General features: G+C 42.8%; 1 protein-coding gene across 1 annotated transcript in view; it reads left to right on the top strand.

The window, feature by feature from the left end:
• CCDC91 (coiled-coil domain containing 91) overlaps nt 1-6977 on the top strand; it is a 396521-nt gene extending 389544 nt beyond the window's left edge. The window contains exon 13 of the mRNA XM_061205329.1: nt 6390-6977. Within this exon, the coding sequence (XP_061061312.1) occupies nt 6390-6476 (87 nt within the window). The 3' untranslated portion in view covers nt 6477-6977. The remainder of the gene's footprint in view (nt 1-6389) is intronic.
• The last annotated feature ends 6395 nt before the right edge of the window (nt 6978-13372 follow it).

The raw sequence follows: 13372 nt of genomic DNA, 5'->3' as shown, positions 1-13372 counted from the left end.
TTTTGGGGAAAACATATTGATAAACTGCCCTGGGTGTGGGACAGGAGGTCCCAAGGTCAAGTCTTGAAGAAGACAAAAGCAACACCAAGTTTCTCTACAGAGAAAGTTAACTGGAATTTGGGATATAAGCAAGAAGTTAGACAGAAAAGGGGAAGAGTTAAGAGTAGGGGCCAAGCATGGTGGGGGGTGGGAGCTACAGAGAAAGGTGGCCAGGGAGCGAGGTCCCTGGTGATGAGATGGCTGAAAGGTTTTCAAGCCTGGAAATGTCTAATATTTAATCATAAGTTGGTTGCTGCTCTAAAAACTCCAACAGTTGCCCCAATTCTCCTATAACAGTGTGGTGCACACACTTACAGAGCCTTGTGTTTGAGATGGGCTCAAGGGGAATGCTGAAACAAGAACAAGGTGACTGCTTAGTGTGGAGGGACAGGGAAAACAGAAGGGAGACCAGGCATAGACAAGAGAGGGGCCATACATGGAGTGATCAGACCTTAGCCAGAGGTGGCCAGGACAATTGTAAACAACCTCCTGTCCACACGCCAAAGATTAACAGAGCTTGAAAGAGTCTCTAAATGGCTTACCTCATAAGGCATGAGAATTCAAAACAATTTCATTTAAATCTAAAAGGGCGAGTTGACTTTAGCTGACATCTGGTTTATGAAAAGAAGATATTTCTAAAAGAGTTACTCAGGATTAAGTGGGTGACCTCGGACAACAGTTAATTTTCCATCCTCAGTAGTATTCAGGGAAAGGTAATACACACCCCGGGTATGGCAGTGAGAGAACGGGTTCAGGTATTAGATTGGCATAAACTATAGAACCTGTTGAACTCTCTCCCAGCGAGTCCAGATTAACTCTAGAAAAGCAGCTTCCAAGGCTCCTAAACGAATTAAGAGTCCGAGCAAACAGGCTCAGATTGGGAACACGTGGTGACAAAGCTCAGAGTAAAGGAATAAAAAGTCCACCCCAACAGGTTCAAAGTAAAACAGAACCATTCACATCCAAGCAATGGATAAGTGACCGCTCTATTGAGATGGGTTCCTGGTTCAATGCAGACTTTTGCATGTGCTCCCTGTCACTCCATAACTAGTGGCTTGGTTTAGGCAGTCAGGATTTGATTTCAGAGCAGGTGGTGGATGTAACTGTCTGAAGATGAATCTAACCTGGGGATGTTCTTGCCTTTTGAGATTTAGGTTCAGACCCATTTGTCCCAGCTTATTCATGATGTCCACAGGGCTGGAGGCATCGTGAGGGATGGAAGCCCATCAGTTTCAAGAGAGGAAACAGTGGTAAAGAGAGAAAGACTGAGAAGCAGCAATCTAGGGAGAAAGTCAGGAACAACTAGCTCTCTTTCTCCTTGCCCGGCCAGAAAAACCCTACCAGATGCTGCTTCAATCCTAAACTGTTTGCAAGGACAAAGTACATACCAATTGCTAAAAGATAACTGCAAAGATTATACTAAAAAAAAGTTTCTTGGATATTGTCTAAAAATATGCCTAAAAGAGTATATATATGCAAGTTGGAGAAAAATACCTAAGTAAATATGATATCCTGCCAGTGCTCAAATTTTACGTGTCAGCCAGGGATGAAGAGCTGGGGTACATGAAATTCATAGACGAACTATGCATTTGCAAAAAGCAGACATTACTGGTTTGAATTTCAGCTCGTAAGGTTTTTCTCCACCCACTCATGCTAGAGCAACAGTGAAATGTCAGAAGTCACGAAAGAGGAAGAGGGGCAAAGGACCTAAATCAACCACAGCCCAGATCATCAGCCCTGGAAAACTGACTGTAGGCCTCAAACAAGTGCTGATATTTGAATTAAGAATAAAAGTTCCGGGCTTCCCTGGTGGCGCAGTGGTTGATAATCTGCCTGCTAATGCAGAGGACACGGGTTCGAGCCTTGGTCTGGGAAGATCCCACATGCCGTGGAGCAACTGGGCCTGTGAGCCACAACTACTGAGCCTGCACGTCTGGAGCTTGTGCTCCGCAACAAGAGAGGCCACGATAGTGAGAGGCCCGCGCACCGCGATGAAGAGTGGCCCCCGCTTGCCACAACTAGAGAAAAGCCCTTGCACAGAAACGAAGACCCAACATAGCCATAAATAAATAAATTAATTAATTAAAAAAAAAAAAAGCATTCATTCTAAAGTCTACTTTAAAAAAAAAAAAGAAAAGAATAAAAGTTCCCACATGAAACCAGTCTAGGAAAGGCATTCTTGATGATTCTTGCAGACTCTCCCGTGTGTTAGATTCCTCCACTGAGCAGGACTGAACACATCTCTGGGGGTCACACCCACCTAGATTAGGTTTGAGAGACCAAGGAGTTTGGTTCTTGCCTCAAAGTGTCCTCCCACTGAGGTAACTAGAAGTAAATTGACAACCTCACCTAGTAGTTCCAAAAGACTGAATCACATTTAAGCTACCACTCAGCTTCAGAAATGTTTTTCTTCCGAGAAACTATCTTTGAATTAGTGAAAAATGTTAGAATGTGTGATCACCAATCCTTTCATTTAATAAGCATTTTTGAGTCCCTCCCGAAATCCAGGCATTGTACTAGATTCTGCAGATACAGAGATGAAGGCACTGTCGATGCCCTGGAATCACCTGGAGTCTAGTGAATAAGATGTTCATGTGAACATGATCAAAACCCAGTGAACTCACCTCTCAAGTCAAGACTGCACCAAGTGTTGAGTGTGCCCCGGGTGTTGGGAGAGGGTTCACAGTCCAGGAAGAGCGTAGGCTGAGCAGCTGATGCATGAGTGGGGAGTTATCAGATGAGAAGCAGGTGAATGGCATTGCAGGAGGAGGGACTGGTACCAAAGGTACCGAAGAGGGGGAGACCATGACAGTGGTGTAAGGAGAGTCAGTGGTGCCAGGATCAAGGTAATACATTGAGCTCGCTGTCTGTGCAAGAGCTTTCCTGAAAAATGAACAAATGCTTGGTGATGCTCATGTGCTTTCTTGCATTCGAAGTTCAGCAAATCTAAAGATACTAATTCAGAGCAAAAGGAAATAAAAACTTTTCAGTGTTTCTCTGTGATGCCTCAAGACAAGCGCCAAGGGATTTAGGGATTAAGTCTCCAGAATAGTCAGGGTCGCTTCATGGGCATGTGACCTGCAGTCCATAGGGCCCCATGCTCAGACCTTTATACTTGGACAAAAGCTCTGTTGTTGCTGTCTTGAAAGTCTTTACTACATTTTGATCAAAGGGTCCTGCATTTTTATATTTTACTGGGGCCTAGAAATTATGTAGCTGATCCTGAGAATAGAACATTTTCAGAGAATTTGAAATAGCTCAGTATTGTTGTATCTAAAGTGGAAGGAGGGAGAGCTGGCTGATGAGGTTGAACAGGTAGGCAGTGGCATATACCGAAAGGCCTGAGAGGAGACAAGAACAAGATGGTGGAGCAGAAGGACCTGAGCTCACTTCCTCTCAGGAAAACACCAAAATCACAACTAACTGCTGAACAACCATCAACAAAAAAGACTGGAACCTACAAAAAACGATAACCTACATCCAAAGACAAAGAAGAAGCCACAATGAGATGGTAGGAGGGGCACTTTAGCGATATAATCAAATCCCATACCCACTGGATTGGTGACCCACAAACTGGAAAATAAATATATCACAGAGGTTCTCCCACAGGAGTGAGAGTTCTGAGCCCCACATCAGGCTCCCCAGCCTGGGGGTCTGGCATCAGGAGGAGGAGCCCCCAGAGCATTTGGTTTTGAAAGCCAGTGGGGCTTGAGTGCAGGAGCTCCACAGGACTGGGGGAAACAGAGACTCCACTCTCGGAGGATGCACACAAGGTTTCACGTGCACTGGGACTCAGGGCAAAGCAGTGACTCCATAGGAGCCTGGGCCAGACCTACCTGCAGGTCTTGGAGGGTCTCCTGGGGAGGTAAGGGTTGGCTGTGGCTCACTGTGTGGATAAGGACACTAGTGGCAGAGACCCCAGAGCTCATCACTGTGAGCTCTCCAGAAGGTCACCATTTTGGGACCAAGACCTGGGCCCATCCAACAGCCTACAGCCTTCGGTGCTGGGACACCTCAGGCCAAACAACCAACAGGGTGGGAACACAGCCCCACCCATCAACAAACAAGCTGCCTAAAGTCATACTGAACCCACAGCCACCTCTAAACACACCTCTTGACATGGCCCTGTCCACCAGAGGGACAAAACCCAGCTCTTCCCACCAGAGAGTAGGCACAAGTCCCACCCACCAGGAAGCCTGCACAAGCCCCTGGACCAATCTCACCCACCAGGGGACAGACACCAGAAACAAGAGGAACTACAGTCCTGCAGTCTGCAGAACAGAGACCACAAACACAGAGAGTTAGACAAAATGAGACAGCAGAGAAATATGTTCCAGGCAAAGGAACAAGATAAAACCCAAGAACAACTAAGTGAAATGGAGATAGGCAACCTACTTGAAAGAGAATTCAGAGTAATGATAGTAAAGATGATCCAAGATCTCAGAAAAAGAATGGAGGCACAGACTTTGAAGTTACAAGAAATGTTTACCAAAGAGCTAGACGATTTAAAGAACAAACAGAGTTGAACAATACAATAACTGAAATGAAAGGCCTGGCTGGCTAAGCATTTAAAATTTGCCTGTAGGAGAAGGACAGTCATTGAAGACTTTGAGTAAGAAAGTAGCATGGAGAGATTTGACTTTTAGGTCACTCTGGTGTAATGTAGGCAAGAGAGTGAAGATGTAACAAAGTTTTTCCCATTTAAAATTAATGCCTTTTCATTGTTCAGATTTCATTTATTGTGTTTACAGTTTTGATCCACTTCAAAATGCAAAGCTCTCTGAGAGGACTAACTGCTGTGATTAAGTTACATTTTAGGGTAAATTAAGGTAGCAAGATCTGCAAGCGCTTTTGAGAACTGGAGGTAGGAAAGACAGAACTGGAAAAACAGGAGGCAGAGGGCTCTGTGTGGAGGTGGAGGCCACAGAGAGGCTGTGCCTTTAGGGGAAAGCTTGGATTTCTTTTCATTTTCTACAATACCAGCCAGACCCACACATAAAGACTTTTTTCCTAAAATTGCTTTTAGCTCCGCTACCCAGATTCCTTTATTGCAGTGGTACTCAAAGTGTGGTTCCCAGGAATGCAGCATCAGCATCACATGGAACTTGTTAGAAGCACATTCTCTGCCCCACCTTAGTTGTACTGACTCAGAAACTTTGAGGCGGGCCCAGAAATCTGTTGTGACAAGCCCTCCAGGTGATCCACATGCAGCTAACAACTGTTGCATCATTATAAGTTATCTATGTCTCTGGAACTCAGATATAGAAAAAGGTGGAAATGCCCATTTGGTATTAGAATGAATAATCAAAAGTGATTTTAATACCAAGAAAATTCAGCCTTGTTCTAAACATGCTTTTACATGGATGTATGTTCAGTGAATGATCTAGGATATATATGACTACAATACCTTCATAGGTGATAATTCCATAATTCCAGAGCCAGTTTAAAAGGACCTGTATTATTGCATGAGTTATGAATCATAGCTGCTGGAGCTAATGGTATTTAGCAAAACAAGATAAAGATGATTCTTTTTTTCCTATGATCACTGTATGTACGGGAAGAATGTTTAACTTGCACCATCATCTTCCAAAGGATCATCTCTGCTGATAATGCTGGAGTTTTTCATTTCTTTGTGCCTTACACAGCACCAATAGTATTGCAGCTATGTTAATACATGTCCAAAAGTCGCATTGGTTTACACAGTCTATAATATTTCTGAAATGCAGTCTGAGTTGCTCCTAAAACTAGAATTTCTCAGATTCTTTCCATTGTCTTCCATGAGTAATCCAATATACATGAAAGGATAAAAAAGTAAACAATTTTGTGATAATTCACATTTTTCCAATGGAATTTTAAACAGTTTGACAGTTTGGTCTTGTTAAAAAGTGATATAAAATAAATGCTTCTTAGCAAACAATTGTCCAGTAAATATTATAATTCTGTCTCATATTCTCACATGGATTGTTTTCTGGGGCTTTCAGTGGAATTCTTTCAAATTAGAGCTCAATGATCTTCTTTATATTTTATCCAAGGTTTGAAATACATGAACCTGTCTCTACTTACTTGAACAATGGCCTCTATTATGGTGTCTTTTTCTTTAAATCCAAATATTATACTCAGCATTTTAGGAATTCCCTATTCCAAATACAGGCAATTAAATTGTCTATAAGTTATTCAGAGCCTTAGAAAATGAAATGAAATAGGAGTTTGTACTTTGAAATGAGTTCAAAAATGTGTACCATTTGTCAATGCTACTCTCTTTCAAATAGTCCTCATTATCTTCTGGTTCTGCTGTTAACAGACAAAATAATCTGACACAGACTTCTCTAACAAAGATGTTTCTTTCCTAGGAGAAGTCTGGCTTTTCTCAACAATCAGGAATCAAGTTCTTGACCTTGAAGATGGGAGAGAGAACAGAATGCTTCCTGGTGCCATAGTGAGCTGGATGAAATTTGAAAACAGCCCCCAGGATAAATAGGGGGACACACATAGCATTTGTATTGTTTTTGCCAACATCTAGGACTAACATGGAGCTGACAGCTAGGGACTCTACAGTAAGAGAACACAAGTCTGGAACCTTGGAAACCCTGGAGGTAATGCCTGAAAACAGGGCTCAGATGCAAGGTTCACATCAGTGGCCTGGCCTTCCTTTGGCCTCGTGGCTCTGGGTTGATACCAGAACAAAAGTTATCAGCATCTTTTTCTGTTCAATGATTGTTCACCCCACCACTTTTGTGTTGGTCCTATAATCTAGTGTCCCAAGAGTGTGGTTCTGTTCCACCCTCTTAGAAACCTTGATAAAACAAGGAAGGAAACAAGTGTTTATGAAACCAATTTACAGGACGAGATGAAAGAACGATGGTCTCATTTTGAGATATTTGAATATTAACCCAAATGAATCTAATTGGTAGACTTTTAAGCAGCATGGAGAAAATGTTTGGGAGCAAGGTTTCATTCTTAAAGCAAAGAGGCTGGGGTCACAAACTCCCTTTTCTCCCTGAAGCCACTCTATCTCCCTTCACATCTTCTTCTTGGCTGGGCATAAGGGGGATCCCATTCCTGCTACTGTATTCCCCTTCTGTCACATTCTTGTCTGGTGTCTGAAGCCCAGACTGTTCTGTTTTAACTTCATCCCTCAGTAAAAGGCTCTAATGGGAGAACAATTCTTCCTGGATGTTTTAGAGGGACTGTAGATTGCACATCTGAAAAATTCACTCCCTGCACCCATACGTGTTCCTTATCCTGAAGGACCTCTAATAGTTACAGTATCATCACCTAGTTGACCAAGTGAAAAGTTTGGAGACACTTGATTCTCTAGGAGGTATTTAAGATATCATGAGGGCATGGGAGTGTTTATGGAACACAGAGAGTGGGAGGCAGAGATATTTTGAAAGACAGAGGTTAATTACAGCCTGGAGTATGTAAAGGAAGACAGGAGATAGAGACTTAAGTGCAGGCTTTGTGTGGGCAGGATTAAGTGTAAGGCTCTGAAAACCTCAGCTAGAGTGGACGCTAGAGGGCTGGTGAAGGGCAGGAGGAGGGAGCAAAAGGGACACCAGTTCTAACAAGTCCTGCTTCCCTTGAGCAGGATGCTCCTCTAACCCTCCAGACTCAAGGAAAGTTCCTATTTCCTTTCCTCCTCAGCTTCTGGTGAGAACATTTCCATGTTGAAACACCCTAACACATGGGATCATTTCAGAGACAGAACAAGGTTGTGCCAGACAGACAAGAGGCTGGGAAGCATCATGATTCCATCTCACATAGGACACAGTCCGACAAGCAACGAACATATAATCTGAACAAATTCATATCTTTATCTCTCAGGACACAGTCAAAGGTGGGGCTGGGGCAGAGGAAGTACATTTTTATGCCATAGAAAAGCAGCAAAACATAAAAATCCATTCTTCCCTATCTTCACTACTTTGCATACTCACTACTCTCTACTATTTTCTAGAACTCTCCCTCACTCTCAACTCCCAACCTCAATTCCCATTCTCTTTTCCATATAGTTCTTCTAGCTTCTCCAGATTGCCCCCAGCTATTTACTTACTTCAAACTGCATAACAAGGTCCACTGAATGATTTATTCTGAGCCCTTTAATGAGACAGATACCTTTACAATTTCAGTTTTTCCATCTGTTAATGGGAGCAATAACACACCTGAGAGTCCATCTATGACCTGACATACAACACTTGAACTTTCCATAGTAAACACCAATATAAAAATAATGCCAAGTGGAATTATCATTTTTGTCTCATTGCTTGTACTGTTATTAGTGATTCTCTAGGAGTGATAACTTTCAGGCAGTATGAAGTCTTCAAGAATCTTTGAGACTAATATTCAACCTGAGAATTTCCTCTTCTTCCCTAAACAGCACTTCCAGGGAAAACTTTTTTCAAGTGATTTTACTTTAGTATCAGTGGGCCTCTTTCCTTCTTATATAGCATGCGAATAAAAGATTAAACTAACCTATGATGTGTTTTATCACCTTTCCTAAATAAGGGATAGAAGATAGAAAAATGTTCTAGGAAGTCTCATGGCCAAAGTGAACTCAAAGGTAGGCGTACATCTCAGCAATATCTCTGAAGAAAGCACCTCTTTTATGTACAGATCTTTTTTTGCACCTTAACATCAGAAAAAGTTAGTAATTTCCAATAGTTTTTTTTTCCTGCCCAATAGCTAGAAAATGTCTGAGTGAGTGCCTTCCCTAAAACAACAAACTATCTCTGCCCTCAGACAAAATAAGACGACCTCAGAGATTTGAGTTTCCACAGCCTCAGCAGTTGTAGACAATAAGCAGAATAGCAGGAGACTTTTCACCAATGGTAATGATCTAGTGATAAGTGTTTCATTGCCCCATTGGAAATCTGTTTTTGGAAACTAAAATCAGTGGGAAATCCTTGACTAGAGAAGACTCTGAGGTTTAGCAGCTTAGATAGCAAAGCTGGTAAAATGCTAACAAAGATAGTGGAGAAAACCAGGCAGATGGTAACTAGACATTGTGGTGATCATTTTGAAATGTATAGAAATAATATTGAATCACTGTGTTGTGCACCAGGGACTAACATAGTGTTGTAGGTCAGTTATATTTCAAAAACAAACAAATACACTCATAGAAAAAGAGATCAGATTTGTGGTTACCAGAGGCGGGGGTGGGGAGAGGGGGAATTGGATGAAGGCAGTCAGAAGGCACAAACTTCCAGATACAAGATAAATGAGTACTAGGGATGTAATGTACAAGATGAATATAATTAACACTGTTGTATGGTATATATGAAAGTTGTTAGGAAAGTGAATCCTAAGAGTTCTCATCACAAGGAACATAATATATTTTTCTTTATTTTGTATCTACATGAGATGCTGAACACTCACTAACTTCTTGCGGTCATCATTTCATGATGTGTGTAAGTGAAATGATTATGCTGTACATCTTAAATTTATACAGTGCTGTGTGTCAATTATATCTCAATAAAAGAATAAGAAGACAAAGGAGGAGGAGAGGGAGGGGGAGGGGGGAGGGAAGGGGAGAGGGAAGGAGGAGAAGGAGAAGGAGGAGAAGGAGAAGAAAGAGAAGGAAAAGGAGGAGGAGAAAAAGAAAACCATCCGTCAGGGAGCATATTTATCATAACTGCATTAGAAACACTAATGATTGTAAGCATAGAATATCTCTATCCCAGTTCAACAGAAATGAAAATTCTCAAACCACTTCTCAGGGGAATAGGAGCATCCTCTGCTAGATATCTCTGATGTCGTAGTCAGAAGGTGGAGTGGCCTGGAACCTTTTCTAGAGAAAGGTCCGAAGTTGCCAGGGTGTTTGACTCAGCTCAACTTGTTGGGAAGACTCCTTAAGAACATGTTCCTGCTTTCCCTCTCCATACTCCTTCTTTAAATTCCTTATCAACCGTCTCCCCTCTCCCAGATCAACTCAAAGATTTTAACAACAAGAAAATAACCTCTTACTGTAAAACAAAAATGTTTAGGATTTCTGCCCTATGCCACCAGAAGACTGGTTGCTAGATGATTGCATTTTTATTGTCTAAGTGTCAGTAGGTTCGTGCTGCAGGGTGTACACTTCGCAGGCCGATGGATTAGAAACTTCTCTTCAGTAAGGTGACAGCAGGCCTACTTGAAACGTATTTCTCCTGTCAAAGTAATACTGACAATAACGTTTACTACACAGAGAGAGAGCATAATGGTAAAGAGCACGGAGGTAGATGGGTTTCTGACTCCACTGCTTACTAACTGTCTGTTTCCTAAGCAAGTTATTTAACCTCTGTATGTTTTAGGCTGCTCCACTAAAATGGAGATATTAACAAGGAAAACAAGAACAGCAAACAATTTCAACTGTTCACTAGGGGCTAAACATTATTCTAGTGTTTTGCCTTCATTAACTAAATTTAATACCTTCAACCGCCCTTTGAGGCGGGTGCTTTTGTTATGTGGCCCCTGAGTGTTCTCCACTCTCTGCCTTGAGCACCTAGACATACTGGAGACAGGTCAAGGATGATGACTTGCTTTATAGGCATTATTTCATTTAATTTTCATAGCAATCAGAAGAGGAAGACACTCTTATTTGACTGATTTGACACTTGAGGAAGCTGAAGCACAGAGAAGTTAAGCAGCTTACCCAGAGACAGTTAAGCAGTGGTGCTGGGAATTACAGTCAGTCAGACGCTAACCTCCATGCTCTTAAATATTATGCATCATGCCAGAGGTCCCCATTTGTTAAAGGGGGATAAAAACCAACTCAAATAACATGTTTGTGAATGGGAAACATTTAAAAAGAATGGCTGAAGAGCTGTCTTCAATGCTTGCATCAAAATAAACAGAACTGATAGACACAATCAAAATCTCTGGCTTTAATTTTTTTGTTGTTATTGGTTTTCTTTTTCCCCTTTGGTACGGGATTTTATGATGAAGTTTCCATGAGAAAAGGGATCCTGTGGTCATGTAAAATAATCAACAAAAAGAATGTAGGAAAGGGTACTGGTAAGCCATATGAGGAAATAGCTAACAAGATGTTTGTCTCTATACTGACCTGAAAGCCCCCAAACTTACTGTTTCACAATCGCAAGATGGCAATAAGCTGCCCCTAGAGGGCGCCAAAGTGATCATCACACCTTTTTTTTAAAAAATCTCTGTTTCTGAAGATCCGGATCTGGCATGGATCCCCTGCATCTGTGAGGGTTTCTGGATGGTCCTTAAAAAGCTCCTCAGGGCCTTCCTCTGGTTTGGGGTGTGGGCCAGGGTCACCCAGAAAGCTTAAATGCAGCCGCTGGGTGATAAAAGCCCTGCGGTAAATTGACTTCCCCTAACCGCAGGGCGGCGGAGAGCGTCTAATGCAACCACAAAGTGGTTTCCTGGCACAGAACTTTCCCAACCTTTGGAACAAGATACCAAGGGATGTTGTTTAGTCTCCATCTTGGAAATCTTTCTTTTGGCCAGAGGAAAATTCTGATATCCATCAGTCTGAAATCAGTTGGACACAACCTGAGGTGGAGGCGGGAGACAAAATGCTGTCTGCGGGGTCTCCCAACCTCAGAACCTATGATCTTAAAGGAGATGCTTACCTAGTTAATCCTGAAACAGGCGTGCACACAAATGCTGGCGGGATTGTCAAACTATGTAGGATATCAGAGCTCTTTGTAACATGACAGACTGGTTTTTCTAAAAACGTTAATAGAAATTCAGTTTTAACACAGAATTCTCAGTCCCCAGTGAACCCCCAGAGCCTTCAGGTATGCTTGCAACACCTAGCTTCTTGCTGTCAGCTTGACATGCATTCCTTCTAACAGATGCCCTCTCTCAAGGTCACTGGGTAGAGCTTAAACAGGAACACAGGCCTGTTGCCATCAGGCGGTCCCTTCGGGAACCCTGTTCTGAAGAAATTGAGATTGACAGTGTTAAGACCTTGAGTTTTTTCTTTAAAATATTGCCACTGCTTATTCTTCAGCACTGCCTTTGAGCTAGAAATTGATGTACTTAATGGCTGGTATTGGCTGATGAGACTAAATTACATGAAAGAATGGCTTTCATCGTATTGCTCAATTTAGGGATTTCTTTCATTTCAAAGGCAAAGTTAATTACCTCTAGAAAATGTTAAGCAATTATCCACTAGTAATAGCAGGGAAGATGCTCCTGGAGCAGCCAATTCAAGGGGGAGGGGATATGGGGGAAAGGTAAGAGGCTTTTGATTTGAATGAATGCTGAAAAAATGAAAACCATATTAAGCTTTTAAAGGCTTTAATGGGGAGAGTCGAGGCTGTTGCTTTAGCCCTTCAGCGGCCTTGGCCGTCTGTTCACTCCATTTTTTTCTGAGAAATTGGAGGAAAGGCCTACTTGAGGCACATTCCATATGATTTGTGCCATGCCCTCCTCCTCTGACTGCTTATAACCTACAGTGGATGTGGCTCAAGTCTCTGGCAATCAGTGGGAGGTCACATAGGTGGGAGCTCTGCATTCATGGTGAAGAAGCGCATAGCCTGGAGCTTTCAAATCTCATTCAGGGATTTCCTACCTTGCTCTGTAGTAAAATGCTCACAGTTTTTGTGTCATGCTCTTGGAGTTTGAGGCCGAGTGGTGTCGTTCAAAAGCCTGGGCCCTGCCCTGCCCCAGCACAACACACACACACAAACACAGACACACACATACAGAGCTAATGTATCTCTCCTTCTCATGCCCAATTGCAAGTCCCTGAAGATTGATACAGCTTTCAAATGGAATTCTCTGCAATTTGCTCACATCAAGATCCTATGGCAGGGCTTCCCTGGTGGTGCAGTGGTTGAGAATCTGCCTGCTAATGCAGGGGACACGGGCTCGAGCCCTGGTCTGGGAAGATCCCACATGCCGCGGAGCAACTAGGCCCATGAGCCACAACTGCTGAGCCTGCGCGTCTGGAGCCTGTGCTCCACAACAAGAGAGGCCGCGATAGTGAGAGGCCCGCGCACCGCGATGAAGAGTGGCCCCCGCTCGCCGCAACTAGAGAAAGCCCTCGTACAGAAACGAAGACCCAACACAGCCAAAAATAAATAAATAAATAAATAATTAATTAAAAAAAAAAAGATCCTATGGCAGGTGGATACAGAGAGCTGAACAATCAACACCTCCTGTTCTTCCTTTGATTCCTTCAGTACGAGGAGTAAGGCTGTACTTCAAGTGGTAGAGCTCGTTCATTCATGCTCGACTTCCCTCCCCGCTATGAACACACAGTTCTCATGCAGCCCCAGTGTTTCTTAGCATCTTAGAAGAAAGCTGATCAGCAGATACCTGGAGATGCTTTGGGGAGTGGGCCCAGTCTGGTGCATAAGGGGGAGGGGGGCATTGAGATGCTTCT

This window comes from Eubalaena glacialis, chromosome 11, assembly GCF_028564815.1.
Source record: "Eubalaena glacialis isolate mEubGla1 chromosome 11, mEubGla1.1.hap2.+ XY, whole genome shotgun sequence".
Classification (NCBI taxonomy): Eukaryota; Metazoa; Chordata; class Mammalia; order Artiodactyla; family Balaenidae; genus Eubalaena; species Eubalaena glacialis.
The sequence above is the reverse complement of the archived record's forward strand: the minus strand, read 5'-3'. Positions and strand labels throughout refer to the sequence as shown.